Source organism: Blennius ocellaris (genome assembly GCF_963422515.1).
Source record: "Blennius ocellaris genome assembly, chromosome: 8".
NCBI classification, from domain to species: Eukaryota; Metazoa; Chordata; class Actinopteri; order Blenniiformes; family Blenniidae; genus Blennius; species Blennius ocellaris.
The window spans coordinates 22,478,877-22,500,334 of NC_137657.1; the positions used below are offsets into that span (position 1 = coordinate 22,478,877).

General features: G+C 41.4%; 2 protein-coding genes across 4 annotated transcripts; both read left to right on the forward strand.

Moving 5' to 3' along the window:
- Positions 1–740: 740 nt before the first annotated feature.
- On the forward strand, positions 741–11,313 carry mrs2 (magnesium transporter MRS2). Of its 3 annotated transcripts, none has more exons than XM_080500419.1 (12): positions 741–1,443; positions 2,310–2,374; positions 2,527–2,563; positions 2,641–2,753; positions 6,764–6,925; positions 7,000–7,130; positions 7,280–7,396; positions 8,328–8,397; positions 9,618–9,700; positions 9,911–10,028; positions 10,132–10,245; positions 10,397–11,313. In XM_080500419.1, exons 1-12 carry the CDS (start codon positions 1,119–1,121, stop codon positions 10,436–10,438), a joined length of 1,377 nt encoding a protein of 458 aa, XP_080356545.1. In that variant the 5' UTR covers positions 741–1,118; the 3' UTR covers positions 10,439–11,313. The 3 variants fall into 3 exon arrangements, with proteins under 3 accessions (XP_080356545.1, XP_080356546.1, XP_080356547.1); XM_080500420.1 differs by having other exon boundaries at positions 741–1,332; XM_080500421.1 differs by having other exon boundaries at positions 1,370–1,443; positions 2,326–2,374.
- An 894-nt stretch (positions 11,314–12,207) lies between these two features.
- On the forward strand, positions 12,208–21,203 carry LOC308133096 (uncharacterized protein). The gene is made up of 5 exons (XM_080500374.1): positions 12,208–12,441; positions 16,726–16,855; positions 17,616–17,812; positions 18,112–18,409; positions 18,556–21,203. The coding sequence occupies exons 1-5, from the start codon at positions 12,385–12,387 to the stop codon at positions 18,717–18,719; spliced, it is 846 nt and encodes a 281-aa protein (XP_080356500.1). The 5' UTR covers positions 12,208–12,384; the 3' UTR covers positions 18,720–21,203.
- Positions 21,204–21,458: the final 255 nt, after the last annotated feature.

Consider the following 21,458-nt stretch of genomic DNA (forward strand, 5'->3'; position numbering starts at 1 on the left):
TTATTATTATTATTATTATTATTATTATTATTATTATTATTATTATTACTATTATTATTAATAATAACAATAATTAATAATGCAACAAAAATATTAATAATAATAATAATAATAATAATAATGGATGTCTTTCTTTCATAAAAATGATTATTTTAAAAAGTGTTTTTTTATTACAAGGGGGTATGAATAATAGGTTTTCTCAATTCAATAACTCAACCTTTGTTTTGTTTTTATTCACAGCTTTGGTTATCTTTCTTTCTGTCATCTTTCAATCAATAGAAATTGTCAATTGAACACACTTTAGATTGTGAATGCACCTTTGAAAAATCAGATGCAGAAATAATTTTGTCAGTCGAATCAATGAATTATTGCTCACTTCGTGAGTTTCGAGTATTTGCTCGAACTTTGGACTAATTAATTCATATGATGAAATTGCTATGTATTTTAAATATCCATTTACATTATATTTTCTTCTTTCTTTATTTGGTGTGGTTAATTAATGTTAAATTTGGCCTGTTTGTAGATTGTCTCTGCTTTGGAAGTATACAATTATAGGTCAAATCTGCAGTTGGACTGAATCATCTTGAGCTTTGAGTCTCTGGCGGGCCGCGGTGCATTGTGGTCCAGCACGGTGCTCTTGCCTCCGTCCTCCTGCGTCTGCCTGCTAGCTGCTAACCCCGGTGTTCCGGGGGGGCTATTACAGAGTTCCTGGGGGTTGTGACAGAGTTCATAGGGGTTAATACAGGGCTGTGTGTGGTCAGTCCCAGGTAACCGGATCTTACTGGTGGTGTCGTTGTTAATATTAACAATTAGAGCAACACGTTGTGTGAGCTGACACTGTTAGCGTCGCGGAGGTGCTCTGTAACTTGGAGGAAACTTGGAGAAACTGAAGCAGCACCTGCAAGACGCACATTGTTTTATTTATCCAAAGCAAGGTGACTTCTTGATGTGTCTGCGGGGCTCACGGACAAACACGACAACTCTGAGGCTGCCAGAGAGGAATATCATGGGAAGTGTTGGAGTTTGTACACTGAACTCTCTTCGGTCATGGAGGCTGCGCCTCCTCTCCATCTCCTGCCGCTGTATGTTTGCTGACCTGTTCTCTGCTCCGCACCGTCATGGCAGCGTGTGTGAAGCCTCTGGGCGGTGCTGCGGCGGACATCAGGCTGCTGCTGACCGGCGTCGTGAACTGCACCAGGGCGCCCTTCCTAAGAGACTCCTTCCCAAAGCGCCTTGTCGGTTCTGTTCGTCCTGTTCCCTTCAGACTTGGCGGGACTCGAACCCTTGTACGTTGGGGCACACCTGCGACCCTCTGCACCCCAAAGTGCCCAGGTGGGAATGTTAAAGTGGGACTATTGAGCAGGAGCCATAGTGATGTTGTTTCAGACTGTTTAAGAAGCAGATCTCGGAGGAATCTGCTGCAGGGAGGATCTGCATGGCCTGGTAAGACTAAGAGACAGAGATCACACACACAACTAACATCACACACACTGCAGAGGTCAGACTCTACATCTATTGATTCCACCTTCCCCTGGTCTGCTCCATCCAGAGATTAGTTGCAGCTCTCTAACGTCCAAACATGTTGGTTCATGTCATGCATTCATCAGTAAAGACTAGCATCAGCCTGATTAGGTTTTTAAAAGCTTTGTAATAAAGATTGGAATTGAAATTTAGGTCTCATGCAAAGAGTTCAAACAACTAAGGCATGTTTAAGTACTATTTTTAGGGGATGTGTACACATTGTTCAATCTGTTGCATATTGTATAAAAGTCTTGAATAACCACTGAATAAGAAAGTGATTCCACAGAGCTCAAAGAAACAAAAACAAGTGGATTTCAATGCAATCGACTTTGATCCAATACAAATTATACCAATGATAAATAATCACAAAGACACAAACAAGTACAAAAAGTTATGAATTATGACAAAAGAAAGTTAAAATGAGCTCACGGACAACAATTTATGGGACAAGCAACATAACAAAGAGACACAAACGATCGACGGAGAAAATAAAATGATACTAGATACCCACGAGAGACTCAAATTGTGCATAAAGTGTCTGAAAATAGCTACAGATATGAGCAGGAGGACAAAACAAAAATAAACCAGTATCCTAATATTTACAATGGAATCGCTTCACATTTCCATGTCTCCTTTTTGGAATTTAACAAAATGATGACAAAAATGACCGCACACTTGTTTAAAAAAAAAAAAAAAAGACGTAAAGTGACTACAGAAGCTTTACTCAAGACTCAAGTCATTGAAATCCGGCTACATGTGCATTTACACTCTATCCTGTCTTTGAACAGTGTCCTTTGTTCGCAGAAGAGTGACAGACACGTCTCTTTCCAGTGTGCCTCCAGCTTTCGTGGTGGTAAGACACGCTACTTATTGAATGTTCAAGAGATGGGTTTAACCTTAATCTTCAGTTCACTGCCAGTCACTGAATATTTAGCTAATTGTTTGTTAACGCAGCTGCTTTTTGTCAGTGGAACTGAACATTTTCATGTTGTATTCATTTCCCAGATGAAGTTCGACCAAGACGGCAACGTGACAACATTTGGTTAGTGTTATTAAAATAAATGTGGTACACGTTTCCTTTTTTTTTTCTTTTCTAAATGTGTTTCTTTTGTGAAATAGAAAAGAAGAAGACAGAGCTTTGTCAGGAGCTCAGTCTTCAGGCCAGAGACCTTCGCTTCCAGCACAGTAACAGCCTCACCGCCAGGAACAACTGCATCATCATACGAATGGCGGTACGTCCCCCGGCCTCTCTCACAGGAGCAGCGCTCACTTTTTATTTCATTTTAAACGTGCTTGCAAGTGGATTTATTCATGAAATCACATTAATTCCTATTTCGGGATTATTCCGAGTCAACAGTTGTGTAGAAACTCAGAAAAAGATCTCTCCAGTTTGAAGAAGAATTCTTTATTAATCCTCTTGGGGAAATTTCTTTCCCGAATTGACCCATTGGTAGGCTGCCACATGGCGCAGTGCTCAGGGGGAGCTGGTGAGGGGTGAAGTTTCTTGCTCAGGGCGCATCTTTTTGCGGGATCAAATTGGAGTTCTCGGATGAAACAGACACACACGGGGAGAACATGCAGATTCTACACAGAAAGGCCGCGGCTGAGATGTGAACCAGTGTTAAAAAATGGTCCACGGAGTGGGGCATTCTCTAGCCCGGACCGCAGTGACGCTCTTCTCGAACCTCGTCCATCGGATGCTGAAGTAGAAGAAGCAATCGTCCGACATGCGGAGCTTGCAGAATGTGGTGGCGTCAGCCGTATTGGGCAGGTGATCTTTGGTGTCCACCATCGTCATGGAGAAGTAGCTACACTCTTTGTCACACCTGCAGAGGAAGGCAAAAGCACAGACAGGCTGAGGATGGCAGGTGAAAGTTTAACTTGTAAAGAGAGAAAATAAATCAACAATAGTCATGTGACATTGTGACATTAGTCTTTAGAGAAAGTGATACCACAATGTGTTATAAAGAGAATTGTTTACCATGGGTTAGGATTTATTTATTTTTGTTCTTCACGGGTTTTTCCTGACAAAATTCAACATAACACAACTTCAAATCTGAATTTGCCTTTTGTTTTTCGATTCTTTCACTCAGTACTATGTTATTTAATTTAGATGAATACACTGAGTCATATATATATATATATATATATATATATATATATATATATATATACACACACACACACACTTTATCAGGACAATACATTGATTTTCATTCTCTTCCTGCTGACCCTAACCCCGAGCTTAAACAAGCTCTATTTCTCTATTCCCTAGTCCTCATAGGGACTGCCATTTCTCTTTGTGTTGTAGAACCAATATGACAATTAAAGTCTGGTCTGCAGCACTTTTTGAGCACTACAAAGCACGTGTAACGAAACAAATATCTCACCTGCTGGCCATCTCTCCCGTCCCATATGCACGACACTCCACACACGCGCTGTACTCCACACAGATGTTTGGACACCTCGGGCAAGTTTCGCAGGTGGGACCAAAGTAATTTGAGTCGTTACAAACACAGACGCCACACAAACAGGTGCCTTTGCCGTTACACACCTGGTTGTTTCTCGCCAAACAGGGAGTGATATCTGTGGAGCAAAGGCAGTCTTCGTCGGTCCAGCCCGCATCACAGATGCACCGGCCGCACTCGCACCTCCCTTTGCCTCCACATATTCTGTTGGGATTGTAAAACGTATCGGTATTTCAGGTGTTTTTCCAGCATCAAGTACAATTAAAAGGGAGCATCTTACTTCTTGTAGTAGTACGGACAATCGAAGTTGTTGCACTCGCAGTATTGCCCGCTGATGTGATGTGGGTGTATTCGTCTGACGCATGCACAGACGCCCTGCACACACGTCCCCCTGCCACTGCACGGCGGCGCGTCCGGGTTTGGCCGACAGGAGTCGTCGCCTCGAACAACGGGGGGATCTTCCCGACGTTCCTCCGTCTGGCAGCTTTCTCCAGCGTAGGGCCGGTCGCACTCACAGTGGCCACATACAAGAGCCCCTCTGCTGCTGCAGGCTGCACTTTTGTCCTCACGGTTCAGTGAGCAGCCACAATGACCTGTGGAAGCACATTTTTATCTTATTTCTACCCAACTGGCATCACACTGAAGGCAATTCTTTCCTCTCCTGGCATTGTGGGCTTACACTCCAGGTGTATTTCTATCTTCACTCTTGGTGGAGTTAGAAGGTGTTGGTGGTTTGTGGATTCAACATAGACAAACCAGGGTCCAGTCATGTTTTGGTTCCTGCTGGGACACTGGACAGCGTCTACTGAAACCTACAGCAAAAGACAAACTATGCTAATACCAGCGTTCCGATCAGAAATGAGAAAGATGATCTCTGCTTCATTCTGGTGTTCTGAACACCATGTCAGACATGTTTTTGTACCTCTATGAGCCCGGAGTTTTCTACTAGGTTTCTGTTGAGTGCCAAGTTCAGTCCTGGTGGGATGTTGTAGTATTTGAAAGTCACATATGTGGGTCGGTCGCCTGCTGGCATGAAGACATTCAGCTGAATGGTCTGGTTCCTCCCGGGCCTCAGATGGATGGAGACCTCTTGGGGCTGCAGGAATGCAATTTTGTCCTGTACTGGTCTGGAAACGTAATGAAGGAACCAGGCGGAAGGTTTATACTCAAGCCACAGTGTGTCACTGGATCGTCAGCCTGTTTCCTACAATAAAACCAAAGGAATATGTGTCCAACAGATCAGTTGCCATTCAGTTAGATTGAGGGTGTCAAACATCAGGCCCAGCTTGGTTTGCAGGTTGCGTAAAACTTATGATAAACTTCTGTTTTTCACTTCATTCATTGGGGATTGCACAGTTTAACTAAGTGTGGTGAAGATAAAACGATGAGACGTAGCATTAGCAAATTGAAGTGATGGTGAGACTTTGAAGACTTCTGTCCAAAGTTATTCTGAACAGAAACACTGCAGTAGATATTATTTCAGCTCTTTCTGCAGATTTTCTATATAAAAGTCACTTCTTTCGTTTGCTGCAATTATAAGCTGCAAATAGAGGATTGGGGTTTGGATGCATTTTGATTAATTATCTTCATTGTTATTGGAATAAAACAGTGTATTGTTGAAACTCCTTCAATTATTTTAATATCAATAATTTAGGCTTTGTGAAAATATATTTAGTCAATCGTACACTTATATTTTTATGCATTGGGCATGTTACTTTGAAGAAGTAATTAAATTAAATATTTAACAATATAACAGTTTACCAATGTGAAACATCAGCTTGTCCTCAGTTTTTCTGGTGCTGAAGCAAAATTATTCGGCTTCAGCTGTTTGGACTGCGTGGCCGTGTAAATGATCTTTTTGGATTTGAGGATTCATTCCTGCCACACAACTTTGGATTTTTCTCTCCTGGTCCTGGATCCATTTGAGATTATTTGAAGGAAGTTTATTGATAAAATGTGAAGGACTTTCACAGGATGCAGTCACAGTTTCAGTCAGAAGTTTTAAAACATTACTGAAGTGTGACACTAGACTTTGAATGCAGCATAGCCTCGTCATGGATTCATTAATGTGTGGAAACTGATTTAGTTGCAAGCGATGCAACACAAAATCCACACTTGTGGTTCTATGTCAAATGTATGAAATTCTATATATTTAGATTTAAGACAAACCTGTGAGGCCGTCCTCTCCTGAAACCATGACGCTTACCTGGACTCATTCCTGAGAATCTCTATAGACGGCTGAGGGTTATACACGTCGGTGCAGCCAGCTTTCTGCAGCTCCTCCAGTGTGTGACAGCGAACTTTCGCATTCGGGGAGTTGCACCAAGCGCACTCGGGGCCACTCTCGATGCACTTGTCACAGCTGAAGTAGGCCTGCTGACATCGATGTTCCTGAGCCACCCCCAGGTGGAGCAGCAGCAGCAGCAGCAGCAGGGAGAGATGCAGATTCACAGCCATCCTGCAGTCTGACGCCTTACCCGAAATACTGAAAACTGTCTTTGCTGTAGCTGTTTCGTTCAAGTGCCGTTTTGCACAATGATGATCCGAAAGCGCTCCGTCAGCTACAAATCAGCAATCTGACCGCTAATACCTGATTGGCGTTAACTGCTATAAAAAACAAGGACAAGTGTGCATTTGGATGAAATTAAGCAACGTTCATTGATCAGTGTCACTCACTGCAAATATTTACACATTTTGGGATCAGAGTACATGTTTGAGCGTTTTTCTTGTCGTGTCCCCTCTTGACCCTGTGTTGTCCTTTTATTCCTCTCCAGTCTTTAAAAGCCATCTTGACCCCTCAGTCCCTCATGGTGCTGGACTTCAGGGGTCTGGGATTAGAGCGCTGGTTGGTGCTGGAGCTCGCTCCTCAGCTGGCATCGCAGTCCAACTCTCTGCCATTTGAGTTCCGAGCACTGGAGGCCATCCTGCAGCACAAGGTGAGGCAACACCGAGAGAAAACGCGGTCGCCTCCGTTTCAGCACATCGTGAACCGTGCTTCTATTGCCAACAGGTCAACACTCTACAAGTCCGGCTGAATGACGCTGAGCCAGTAATATTGGACACTCTGGAGTCCCTCGTGGATCCCAAAATCCTTTCCGCTGACAGAAGTAAACTGCATATACTGCTGCAGAACAGCAAGAGGTAGAGCACACTGTGATGTGATGCAGTCTGTCGATACGCAAATCAAATGAGGTTGAACACAATCAAGCATAGGATTGCAGACAGTGCCTTAATTTTGTCTTGTTTAACCCCATAATTTGGTGTGTTCTTCTTTTTCGTGTCTCTTACAGTTTATCAGAGTTGGAAACTGACGTCAAAGTGTTTAAGGACTCTTTGTTGAAGATTTTGGATGAAGATGAGATCATTGAAGAGCTTTGTCTCACAAAGTGGACAGACCCACGGGTTTTGTAGGTTCTTTACACGCATGCATACACACACACACGCACATATAGCAGCTGTCCTTTACAGTGTGTTGTAAAGTGTGTGTTTGCAGAATGAGATAACAAACAACCTGACTTTGCTCAACCTCATGAAGTCAGTGTGTTTTCAATTTTAAGTGTTCAGGGTTACTGGAGTAATTTACTTAATCATTTATCTCTAAGACACAACCTCAGCCTTTAAAATGATTTTCTTTCTCTTTTTTAAGACACAAACATATCTGTAAATATTAATGTTCATATTTAGACTCATACATACCTTCACTGGACTTTGGATGAAGTCGGGGCTTTTTTGTTTCTTTTATTCCTGGTATCAAACAATATTTTTTTTTATGCAGTTTTGTGACTTCTATTGTTGTTATATAATTGTAGAGGAGCGGTTCACAACAATAAGAGCGCTGGGAATAGTATAGACTAGCTAGAACCAGCAGAAGGTGGTAATGCAACTTCATGGATGCCAACTGCAGTATTTTCAGATTGTTCTCATTTTGACATTCACTGCCTGGCGGCTTCACATAATTCTCCCCATTAATTTAATAATTTAAAAGAAATAATAAACCATAATATTACTTCTGGACCTGGGGTGATGGAACCTTCTCCATATCTGCCCCCACACATTCATGACTGAGCACCTTCAAATCCCTCATCAAAACTCACCTGTTCAGAACTGCTTTTATTACTGAGCACAGATCTACTTCTTTTATAATTTTGCAGTTAATAGGACTGTTTTTATGATGTATCTCCTTTTTATGCTCGTTGATTTTACAATGTAAAGTGTCTTGAGTTTCTTAAGCGCTATACAAATAAAATGTATTATTGTCATTATAATGTTAGTGTTAGTGACTTAAAATGTTGTTTGTATTTTGATTCATTTTTAATGACCGTGCTTTTCCTTTCCCAGTGAGGAGAGCAGTTTGGGAATTGACCAGGCTGAGGAGATGGAACTGCTATTGGAGAATTACTATATGCAGGTAGTTTTTACTACTAATTTCTAGTTTTTCATATTAAATGAAAGCAGTGACAACTGAAACTATTGCATGAAGCTCATGGGGGAAAAGATGCATGCACAGTAATACTGGTAATGATAATCTTAATTTACAGTTGCAAGAGAATTTGGGATCACTTACATTTCTTCATAAATTGGTCACAAAATGTGTTCTGCTCTACGTCTAAGTCACAACAATAGAAATACACAGTCTGGTTAAACGACCCCAAGCGTAGAAGTAACTCAACAACAGAAGAATGGCTTCAGCAGAAGAAAATGTGCTTTCGAGACTGGCTCAGTCAGAGTCTTGACCCTTAACTCGATTGTGGCGCGACCTCAAGAGAGCAATTCACACCAGACACTATATCCGTGCTGCACTGCGAATATTTGATGCTGTATTCGTTCAAGCAGATTTTGTCTATTGTAACTTGGATGAAGATCAAAACACATTTCATGACCAATATATGCAGAAGTCCAAGTAATCCTAAAGGGTTCACATACTTTGTTTTGCAACTGTATACAACACTTTAATAGTGCTTGACATAAAATAGGACTAATTGTATATACTAACAGTGATGTCAAACACTGAACTAAAGGTTATTCAAAAGGTAATATTAAAAAAATAAAATAAAATAAAGTTAAAGAGAGACAATGGTATGAGAAATAAAAATAAATTGATATATTGGTACATTTGTGGACAAAGACTGTCCTCACTAAAGCTCAGTTGCAGCTGGGACCTTTGTGTATGTGATTCAGTTGTGGTGACGATGACCCTCCACTCCGGGTGTGTTTATTTAACGTCTTTCCTTCATCTCCTACATTTAAACAGGAAGTTGTGACTAGTTCCAGCTGACACTGCATAAAAACACAGGGAAGGTCTGGGACCAGCTCCCAGGCTGTCGCAGAGCCCAACTAGAGGGAAAAGCCATCACACATGCACTCACACACCTATGGATCATTTTGGTTCCCCGATTAACCAAACAGTCTGCGGCTTGTGAGAGGAAATTTAGCCAGAAAAACCTCATGAAGGCAAACCGAAATGCCCCCACCCAGAACTGAACCCAGACGTTGTTGCTTCTCTATGACAGTACGAGACTCTTTACATTCCTGCTGCCCTGTTTATGAACACTGAACTGCTTTGAGCGCCGTCTGCGGTCCATGTGTTAAACTGTGTTGATGTTGGCGACTGAATTTCTGGGGTTGCAGGCTGAGGAGATGGGAAACAAGGCCCGAGAACTGAAAGAACTGATAGATGACTCCGAGAATGTCATCTTTATCAACCTGGACAGGTTTGTACATAGTTTTTTGCTTTATTTTATTTTATGCACCTTTTATCTTGTACACTCAATAAAAGCAGTTCATGTTTCTGTAGGATTGCTTTCAGTATGCATCATCTTATTCTTCAAGAATGCATCTGGCTTTTTTTCTTTGATTCTCATAAAACATTAAACTATTATAATTGAATAATGACGACTTGTCCAACATCTGCTTTGTCGTAGCCATCGTAACGTGATGATGCGACTGAACCTGCAGCTGACCATGGGAACCTTCTCCCTTTCCTTATTCGGCCTCATCGGAGTGGCTTTTGGAATGAATTTGACAACAGCTTTTGAGGATGTGAGACAACTTGTTGTTTGATCGTCATCAAATCTTCATTTTTTTTTTTTTGACATGTACAGTATAACGTTTGACTGATTGTAACTTCCACCTGTATCACCAGGATCCCCGGGCTTTCTGGCTGGTCACGGGTTTCATGTTCTTGGGCAGCGGGCTCATATGGAGGCGCTTGTTGTCCTTCCTAGGACGTCATCTTGAGCCTTCAGTACCCCCGCTTGTAAGACAAACACACACCCACATCTATTTTTTTATTTTTATTTTTTTAACTTGTTCCTTTTACACTACTGCTGATGAATGGATAGCATTTGATTTGGTCATTTGAAAAGTTTCAAAGGGCTTACAGATCATTTCTTCTGTCTACATTACAGATCCCTCCAGTCTGGAAGAGGAATATGAAAGGAACCCGATGAAGACTACCTCCGCTTTGTGAAACTGCCACAGACCGTTGAAGACCATTGTCTGAGCGGGCTGCTCCTATTGAACTCACTGTGAAGGCTTGGAATTTTATTTTTTAAACACGCCTCGATTAGATGTCTTCTTATCTCATCGCATCACATCCTCCCCTATGTGGATCGGATGAGAGGGAATCCGTCGTCGCTGGTTTATGGCAGAGGCACTGGAATGAAAACAGTCCCAATTATATAGCACACCCTGCATGTGGTTGTACTTTGGCTGAAGAAGGTTTGAAAGATAAAATGCTATTATTTAAATTAATGTGAAGCTTATTAATGTTAAAGTTTATGAAAACTGATTTTCTCTTTACTGATGTTCAGTACGTGTGTAGCAATTCCTCTTTTGCTAAACCAGAAATATGCAAATGTAAGGGAAAGCTTTCAGCACTGTAACATCAGGTAGTCTATGAGGTCTTGTAAAATTGAAATGTTAGACAGTAACATCTATTGCAGTTGTCAACGCAATTAAAAGATGACAGGAAGCATTTTTGAGCAGTACCAATGAAACTTACTGGTACTAAATCTGCAGATATTCAACATCTGCACACAGTGCTTGCAGTATAACTTCAAAACTGAATTGCAAATTGAAGCAGACAATAAGAGGCTTTTCTTCTTACTCAGCCTAATGCAAACAGTATTTATGGTTTTTTTTCCAAGTCTTTGCCAAAAGACTATTTTTCTAATAATATTTAGCTGTTTCTGTTTGTTTAATTTTACTATGGGATTTGGCCTCATCAGATGAGCTGGACAATTCAAATAAGGTGCATCCAATACATGGTGAGCTTCGTTTTGAAAGGTCACAAGCAAAATAAGATGCAACAATCCACTGCCTTAATGTACATGGTTTTATATTTTCCTTATTGTATTTCAGGCTCATAAAACTCATTTCCTGTTACTTGACAATAAAAACCTCAATTAAATGTAAATGTGCTGTCATGTTGGTTCGTTTCATGTCTGGCACCAGTTGCAGTCAATTATTACTAAAGTTACAGTGCAACATTCTAATATAGGAAAAATATGTTTGTGTGTGTGTGGGGGTGTTCAAAAGTTTCAGATATAGAACTTATAAATACTTTTGATAAGGACCTGACAAATATGAAAATGTGTTCTCCTAGATGAGTACATATATGAAAATAGTAGCTGTGGCCTTTTAAGTTGGTTTGACGTAATTGCAAAGTACATGGATTAATCACGACAGCTCTTCGCTGTGGTGTCATGACTGCTGTTTGACACTAGAGGGAGACATCTGCATAACTGATTGACGGACTAATAAAATATTACAGGAATTTCATTGGATTTTAAGTGTTTTCGGTATTTATTTTTTGACACAAATTCCCATCCCAGGCATTAAAGTATATGGGGTTTTTTTTTCAACCCAGTTCATAGTGTAGAGAAGGTAAATCTGTTCAGGATGAACAATGGTCTTCTTGACCCTCTGAAAACATCTGCAGTTGTCTCTTTTTCCAGTTGGAACTTTTATAATAGTCACCACAAAAAAAAAAAAAAAAGACATCAATATTTGCAATCATCAGGTAAATCCCTCCGTGGTGTTTTGTTTTAGTCCATATATGTACCGCTTATCCTCTTACGTGAGGAGAAACGGCCCACGGAGTTGACCACCTCCGTGCGCTTGGACGTCACGCCGTGCTGACGTCACCGCGGAGCCACGCTGCACGCAGAGTCCAAACAACTTTTCACTCCGGCTCCTCCGCACTGCGAGACCTGGCGGCGAGCGAGAAGGACCTGAGATTTAACAAAGAGAGCGGCCCACACCGAGCCAGGCCACACCGGAGAAAATACCTTCAGCTGGTACACTTTGAGAACTCAGTGAAACGCCTGTTTTTCCGAGCATATTAGAAATATATATATATAAATAGATTATTTGTCTCTCCCTGGAAGTTAAGATGACGAATCTGTGGTTGTTTCTCGTCGTGCTGTCGACTGGGCTTCTCACTGAAAAAGTAAGTGGCTTTAAATCTTTCATTGACACGTTTGTGTCGCATTTTAACCAGTTCGTTGTGCTAATTTACAACTTTAGTCGACATCGTGGACTCTTGTGTCTCTTTTTCCTCGCGTTAGAACCGTTATTGAGACGTGTGGAGGAGCCTGACCTCTGAAACGTTTCATTTGTTTCAGTTGACGGTTCAATAAAACAATACCGTCTAATTAATTCTATAGTGGCTTACACAAGTAAAGTAGTCATTATAATTGATGTACCTCTATCTCTCTCTTTTTTTTTTTTTTGAGGGAATTGGACCTGAGATGAAGGTGATTAACATGAAAAAGCTCTTTGTTTTCAGCATAAAGAAAGTGTATCTTCTGTGAAGCAGTTATTTATTTACATAGGGGATAAAGCCGCTCGTGTGGAATTAAAGTGATATCTAACACGGAACTGCATTCAAGCCAAGTTTAGGAGGCTCCCAGTTGGAGTCAAGTTCACACAGGGCCAAAGCCTGCCCAACCACTAGTTCACAGCTGTTAAACTTAAAGAAAACAAACAAAAAAAAACAAAACGTGGGTTGAACGTCCGATCCACACACACAAGATGCCAATGTTTGTCTAAACAAACGGAACATCACAAACTATCAACTTGTCATTAAATAGAGAAAGGGTTTGGAAACCTGAAATCTTCCAGCGAGACCTGACAAGTCTGCCTCTTAAACAAAACCAGATCATTTTGGTCGTTGTCTCCCCCCTTCTTCTTTCAATGTGTGTGTTTATTGTAGGGCTGGAAAACACCTGGAAATGACAGGCTCTGTTCTTTGTCACATGCTTGAAGGAGAGAAAAAAAAATCTGGTTGCATGATTTATTGACTGTAAAAAAAAAAAAAACATCCCAAATGAAAGTCAGGGAATCTCAGCACCTCTCCAAAAATGTTTGAGATTTATGCTTTGTATATTGTGTGAGGCAGAGTTGAACCACAACACTGGATGGATATGGCCAAAATAAATAGCATTTGTAATTTAATGTTTAACCAAGGCGACATCTAATCAGGTGTGATCCCTCATTAAAAAAAACAAAAACGGTTCTGCTTGTGTCATTGTGTTTCTGTATGCTTCAATTCATCATTACTTTAGTGCCACTGATACACAGATTATTGTCCTAATTGCTGGGCGTGCTACTTTTATTCCAACCGTCTTTCCCCGAATGTACCTGATGAATTACTGGTTAGTCAGTCAGTGATGTTGCTCACCTCTGGGAGACGAAATGTCGAAACAGGCTCTCTGCCCCGTGACAGTTTGTGAGCCGGTAGTTGTCATTTTCTGGATGGATGACTCACATTGAGTCCCATCGGGCTTGTCCAGGCAGGCATGCATCTACGTGGGATACACACAGTTTTCCATTCAGTCGTAGGAGGAAGAGGGTGACAACTCCTCGCAGTACTATTATTAATGACTTTGTTGTTGCGTCTGAGTGACGTTACTCCATCTACATGGAGACCGAATGAAAACAAGACTTAACAATATCGTAAAAAAAAAACCCTGATATAATGGTACTTTCTTGCTGAGAGTTTGTAAGTAAGTATTATTCTGGAAAATATGCTGAGCACAGTATTAAATGCCAGCCGGCAAGGGTTCCTCACATTTATTTACTTAAGAGTCTACAAACTCAAAAGTCAGCGAGGTATATTAGTCTTTCCTTTGAAATCTACACGAGTACCAAAACACACTGTCGTTCGCTGAATAGGATGGATTTGTTTTCTAGTTTGGGACCAGAAGTTTCAAGTTACTGCGACCGCACTTAATCACGTCCTTACATCATCCACATCTGAGAAAAAAAGTACCGATTGTGTCACTTTCTACTAGTTTGTACCATATGTTTCTAGACATCCAGTCTTACTGAACCCCATCCCGACCCAGAGTGTCATATAGTTTCACTTTTCTAAAGTACAGCAGCGTTCAAACAGCCAAACATATGCTTTGCTGTTGAGGGGGGGGTGAAGCATTTTATGACAGGGAGCCTTGATCAAACATGTACCCTGTGCAACGCAGCGCTGAGCTGGAGCTGACGATGACAAGACTGCTGTGTGCTTTTGGTTGTTACACAACAAACCCCCCCAAACAGAACTGACTGTTCCCTTGTGGACTTCCAGCTTGTAGTCGAAACGCATCGGTGTCGGCCTCGTTGAAACGACACGTATGGATTCGTTGACTGGCAGATTTTAACGCTACACAGACTCGCACCCCATCTCCAGCGTTTATCTCCATACCGCCGCGATACATCTGTGTCCATTAAAACGCTTTCACTATGAGAAAAGCACACCTGATCGTTATACATGTGTACGTATGGTATGTCCTCCAGATGTGTGTAACCTCTGAGTCACGTCTTCCAGTAACGCATCAACAAAACATCTCTTTCCCAAGAGAGGGGTACCAGGAAAGTGAGAGTTGTGTTGATTTAGCTCTGAGGAATGAGGCTTCAAACGTTCTAGCGATGACATTATGGACTGAAATACGGTCACGAGAGTCCACCCCGCCTCAACTGCTTTCTTTAACTGTTGGAAACTGCTCTCCCACACCTGACGACATGTCACCCGTGAGACGTCAGACCTGTCGGTCCTCCGACACAACAAAGCAAAAATCTGAGTGGTCATCTGCTCCAATTCTAAATTTAAAGACATAAGAGTCACTTGACGGTCACTCACGTTGTGTGTGTGTGTGTGCGTGTGTGTCTTTGTTTTGACAGGCAGCGCATCTGCTTTTGTAATCCTTGTCTGAAGACGCCAACAATGTCTTGTGTGCTCTCTTATTGGGTCTTCTTATGAGACTCTGCTGTCTTATAAAAGCTTGTGTTTAATCATTTTTCCAATCGGCCTGTTTTCACTCAGTGTGAAGACGTTAGAATTGTCACACTAGGGCTGTTTTTATTCTTGTTGTTGTTGCTTTTTAGAACTTTACTATTTCATTCTCACTTCAGAATGGAAGAAGGTAGAATGTCTCAGTGTTTTTTGTGTGAAAAATAAATACAGATGCAGTCACATAGGTTTGCTCTTTGTGAAATCCCGATCAGGTCAGAAGAGGTGGTGTGACTCTGTTTATAATCCAATCAGCACACATGTAAACGATACATGGGATTGTTTCCCTCTGTCTGTTACACCACATCACTGTGATACTTCACCCACAGCGGTTTTGAATATTGCGGTGGCGAGTATTGACATAAGTCATCCTGGGAACGCAGCTCCTGTTTATATCAGTGTCGTTTATAAAAACACTCCCATCAGCTTTGAAATGTTAGTTGTCGTGATCTTCATTTTTTGCTTATGATATAATGCTGAACAAAACTTTACATCTTCGAGCTATTGCTTTGATATTTCAATACCGAAGGCTTTGCTTAAAACCAACACAACGCACCTTCTTCGTCACACATCTAATTTGTCTCCACCACCTGTTGTATGAAGAGCATAAAAACTATCCCCGTCTTTTTCTTTTCTCTCGTGTCCCTCCTTTCTCCCCCTTTCAGCACCTGTGTTAGTGGAAGCATAGTATACATACCAGACATACTTCAGTTCTCAATGGGCCATATTCATCCACGTCTGTGTGTATGTGTGCGTCTATCTTTAACGGCGACACATGTTTGAGCCTTTTTCTTCCTCTTTTTCCAGAGCCTCCGAGTCATTATCGGTTTTTCCCTCTTTGATCTGTGTGTTTTCTATTTTGGGTCATTTGTTAAATTGCCTTTTGTGTGATGAGGCCTTGGGTAAAGAGTCTGTGGTCGGCGTTGCACTCCTTTGTGTGGGTTTGGTGTTTGAAGGGAGTTTTTTTTTTTTCTTTTCTTTTTTCTTCTTCTTCCCAAGCTGCATTCAGTCTTACAAAACCGTCTCTTTCTATGTGTGTGTCCACTTGTCTGTTGTATCTATTGTCTTTGATGCTGCTATCTTCTAGTTGCTCCTCCTCCACCTCCTTTCAGACAGTCTTAGATCTCGTCCATCTCCCTCTGTGAGCGATCACAAATTACTGCCACAGCACATGAAATGAGCAAGAAAGCAGCTTCCATCTACTGTACACACTGCGGTCATGCTCGCAGACGCACTCAGGCATACTTGGCCTGCATACATCAGTGCTTGCGAGAGGTATTGTCTTACTCCGTTTCTGTGGAGACATTCACATGTTTTCAATTAGTGAAAGGAATTTTTGCAAGTGTGAATCTATGTGTCCTCCCCCCCCGGCTCCTTTTTTTTTGTCCCTGTGAGCATTTCTCCTCGGCTTCCCATAGCAATCAAGCCTTTTCTTTTTTCCCCCTGCAGCTCGTCTCCTCACAGACGTCTGTCTCAACAGCAGACGACCTGTATATAGAAGGCCACACATCTGGGGGCCTTCCTATAGATGACGAAGACGGTGAAGACGATGGATCAGGCTCTGGATCAGGAGACTATGGTAAAGAGATGGTTGCCTCTACGAATACACATTTCTACCCAAAACTTCTTCACAGGTTTACTTCATTTCTCTGATCAAATAGAAACCTACACAGCGAAAATAGTCACCACCAGTATCAGACACTAGACATCAGGATGCAGTCACGCATGTAGACGTATGAGCAGTCGATCCCGGAGGCACAGAAGCACTCCCAAGATTCAGATGTTTGTCCTGAGGTGATAGGTCCTCGTGGTAGCCAGGTGATGTTTTATTGGCCCGGTGCAGATGTTAAGTGATACCGGGCTTCACGAGGAATGAGTCACCTGTGTGCCCACACTGAGTAACGTGCTGAAGTTCAGCACCATCCCAACACACGGCTAAGATGTGGTTTGGTAAATTCCAGTCTGCATTAAGCTTCCAGATTGTATTGTTCCTGTATTTGTAGCAGCGGGGTTAATGAATGTCTAAATTTAACATCGCGTCATTGTGTCTCATAAAAACCAAACGTCTTCAAAGAATGACGGGTTTTTTTTATGGCCTGAGAAGAGTTGCCCGGCTTTGTTGTATAAACCTATCCATTTTAAACAATTCAGTCGACTCAATTAACGCTTTATCCTTTGGTTTATCCAAATAAACTACATAGTTTGTGTTGAAGTAGCCAAAATATAGTGGCAGCGTAAAAAGAAATAAGCCTTGTAGTCCTCGCATATTCAGTTATTGCCCTATGCTGAAAAGAAAATTGCTCTGAAGTGCTATTCTGTGATTGCTTCCTCCATCTCAGGTTTCAACATTCCAGATAAGGAGGAGTTGCTCAGGAAGTTCCTCAACATCTCCAACACTTCACCACTTCAGCCACAGCCAACAGCAGGTTCTGCTCAGAACCCACCGACCACAGCAGCCACCGGCCAGGAGGCCTCGGTCACAGTGAAGGGCGATGAGGCCACATCTGCTGACAGGAACGGCGATGGGGAGAAGCAGGTAAAATAATCCCCTTTCTGTCACCGACACTCGCAAATCCAATTGATTCGGGTCCAAGGAGACACAAGCAGTGGTGTTTTGAGTACTCATTAAAAAGTGTACATTTCATGAAACGCATGAAGTGGTATATTTGAAACAACCAAGCTATTTTAATAAGGAGCTTCAACAATTCCCCTCCCCACTATTTTCCTATGAAAATTTAGTATTTTCATAGCAAGTATTTCCTATTCCTGATCACGTTACATCTCAGGAAGTCATTTGAGCTGCAGAATAAATTTCCTCCGTCAATACTCTTCCAGGTGCCAAATGTCGACCCAACAGCCGATTCATTGCCACCACGCAAATCCTCCACCACCATGGCGCCCAAGAAAACAACCGGGGGTGAAATCAGCGTGGACATCAGTGTGACTGAAGAACCCGACCTGGACAACAGCCTGGAGCGGTTTAACGTGGCCACGACCAAGGAAGATGTCCTGATCAAAATGGTGGATAACGAAATCGACACCAAAGCTGGAAGAGGTGGCCGACTGCTCAACCCAAATTCTCCCGAGCAAGTGACCTCCGAGAACTTGTGGGAGAGGACAGAGGTGCTGGCAGGTAAGGACCGACTCGTATCAAATGATTCTACTGAGTTTTCATGCTAATGAAGCTTACGCACACACAAACACACGCGTACGTGTGAATGTTGTGAAGAAAGCCTCCTTTTAACTGAGTGCTTTCTTCTCCCTTTGCGTTGTGTCCAGCTGTGATCGCATGCGGCGTGGTGGGCTTCCTCTGCGCCGTGTTCCTCCTCCTCCTCCTCGCCTACCGCATGAAGAAGAAGGACGAGGGCAGCTACGACCTGGGAGACAACAAGCTTTCCTCGACGGCCTACCAGAAAGCGCCCACCAAGGAGTTCTATGCCTGAACAGGCCAAAATAGGAACGAGCCAAAGTGGAATCTCTCTCCTGTCCATCAGGACTGACAAAGGATCAGCTGAAAATTGATTCCTCTTCTGAAAGTTTGAAGTCCAAACACCTGTGCTGTTTGGGCTGTTTTTTTTTTGTTTGTTTTGTTTTTTTCTTTCCCCCCACCTCATCATTTCCTTGCCATCTTTTCATGCATAATTTCCAGCATTTGTGAAGAAGGGGGCCATAAGGGAACAACATAAGACTATCAATTCTTCCCCATTATTGCGAGTTAGAGAAGAAGTTGGATTATACATACATGTTTTTTTTTTTTTTTTTTCCCTTTGGTACGGCAGCTGTTCTAATGTTGGATTAGTTACCAGCTTAACAATTGGTGATACCTCTGTGCCTTCAGACCCAGCTATCTAAGCTTGCCCAATCGGGGCTACTCTTGTTCTATACCACAGAGATTAATTATTATTTTTGAATGGATTGTCGGCTGAACTATCCCACTTATTGTATCGGGGGAGATGTCAGAGAGGGAGGGCTTTAACCATTGAGACCCTTTTTCTTTTCCGAGGTCATATTTGTTCTGCTTGTTTAAAAACTGTTACATTTCAATTTTCTGTACGCTTCCTTTGCAGAAATGAATATTTTTGTTTCGTGAGTGAATATGCCTTTTCAATGCTGCCCAGTATTGGTATGAAAATATGTTGTTACTCTGCAGGTACAAATGTTTTTCTCAGATCTTTGATTCTTATAGAACTGACCAAATATAAACGTGCATTATTTGTCTTTTGGTAAAATTATTTTTTTTAGCTTTTTCAATGTGTTTTTTTTTTTTTTTTAATTAATGTTAAGAGTTTATATTTCTATAAGCCATTTTTAAAATAGATTTGTTTTTTCATTGTATTTATGCAATGGTAGCCTCGGTAAAGCTCCTTCAACTGTGCTTCTTTCAAACATCAATGATCTATCAGGCCTTTTTAATTTTTTTTGAATTTTATTTAATTCCAGGAATGCGTGTTGCAGACAAGTGGGACAGCTAGAGCCAAAGCTAAAGACTATAATTCAGGAGCTGTAGAAGTGACCAACGTTTTCAGACGATGGCCAAAGTGCATTCCTCTCTTTACTGTCCACTACACACAGCTGCAACGGTGGATTTGTAGTTAAAGGGACAGTGACAACATTCATCAGTCTGGTCGCAAAGCAGGGCTGCAGGTTTGGAAAAACAGTCCAACACTTTATGTTTTAGATGAATGAGATACTGATTGTTGTCACCTTGTGCCACTAAACCAAAGGGACGTGGACTTTTTATTTTGGGAGTGACGCCAGAGATACGAGAGGCGGCACAAACAGTCTGTTGAATATACGTTTTAGTTCAAATAATTAGAATTTGCAACCAGCCACTCACATTTTACCAGCAATATTGTTTTATGAAACACTTTTGGATATTTTTCTTGCGTCTACAGAAAAGTTCAGTGGTTGATAAACACCCACGTGAGGACTATGTGGTTATTCAAGTAGTCGATGATTTATTCAGTAATTCTCCCCTAAATGCATTTGATTTTCAATCATTTAATTTCTATCTTTTAGAGAATGCTACACAAAATATGTTTTGATTTTGTATATGCATTATTTTTCATAGGATTGTGATGACTTTTTTTTTTTTTAAGCATTGAGTCTAAAGTCATTGCCACTTCATGTTGCCAAACTAGTTATGGCTGCGTCCCCTGGTGAGGAAGAAGTCGGTTATCTCAGCGTTTGCCACGACAGAAATTACTCTAATGATGCAGTTTTGCATTGTCTGGATACAAACTGCATCTAACTGGAGATTAAACAGGAATAGTAGGTCACAAACTGGTTTATGAGCTTTTTGACATATTTGAATGCTCCTCAGTGCCTTACTACTACACTGTACATTAATCTGTTGGTGCTGTTTTAGTAAGAGGGTTGCCATGCTTTAGCTGCAAGTTTTCAGCACGATTTCTTTGTGCTTCTGTTGAGGAAAAACATATTTTTTGACGTAAAGCAGAGCCATTATGATAAGGCGGCGTGTTGGTAGTAGGGCTGATAACATGAACCTTTATGTTCTGGGCTCTTACAGTTTATACAGTATGTTCATTACACTATAATCTTTATGTAGTAATTTATACTTGTACTATAATCCAGGTTTATATGTCCTAATGCCATCCTTCCAACAAAAATACAAGGTGAGGTCTGCTCCAGGTCTAACTGCAAGTGTTCCATTGATTTTTAATCATCTGGCTTTACAAACTGCTTTCGATGATCATTTTCTCAAACGTATTATGCAGCTTCATTTTCATTTAAGGTGACTGAATTGAACTCAAGCCTAACAAGAACTACCCACTAACAGGATCCAGCCATCAACCAATCGGAAGGCGATATCGCAGATGGAGGCAGTCACCACAGATCTGTTGCTGAAATGTTTCTCATGAGGTTCACTACTGAATAAAAGGACGTGGCTTTAATGCAATCCTCAAGCTGGCTGTTTCTTTTTCTTCCTTCTTTTGTTTGCTTTGGGATCAGTCCTCATGTAAATGCATACTTTCCTTTGTTGCCAACATTCACACATACCAACAAGACAAATGGCTGGTTGTCAGCATGTTTGCTAATGTTCAGTCACTTTGATCTCCTTACTTGTCTTTAAACTCTTATTGAGACATTTTATTCTTGCACATACGTTATACTTGTATGCTAATGGTTCAGTTGAAATATTACAAAGAAACTGAAGTGTC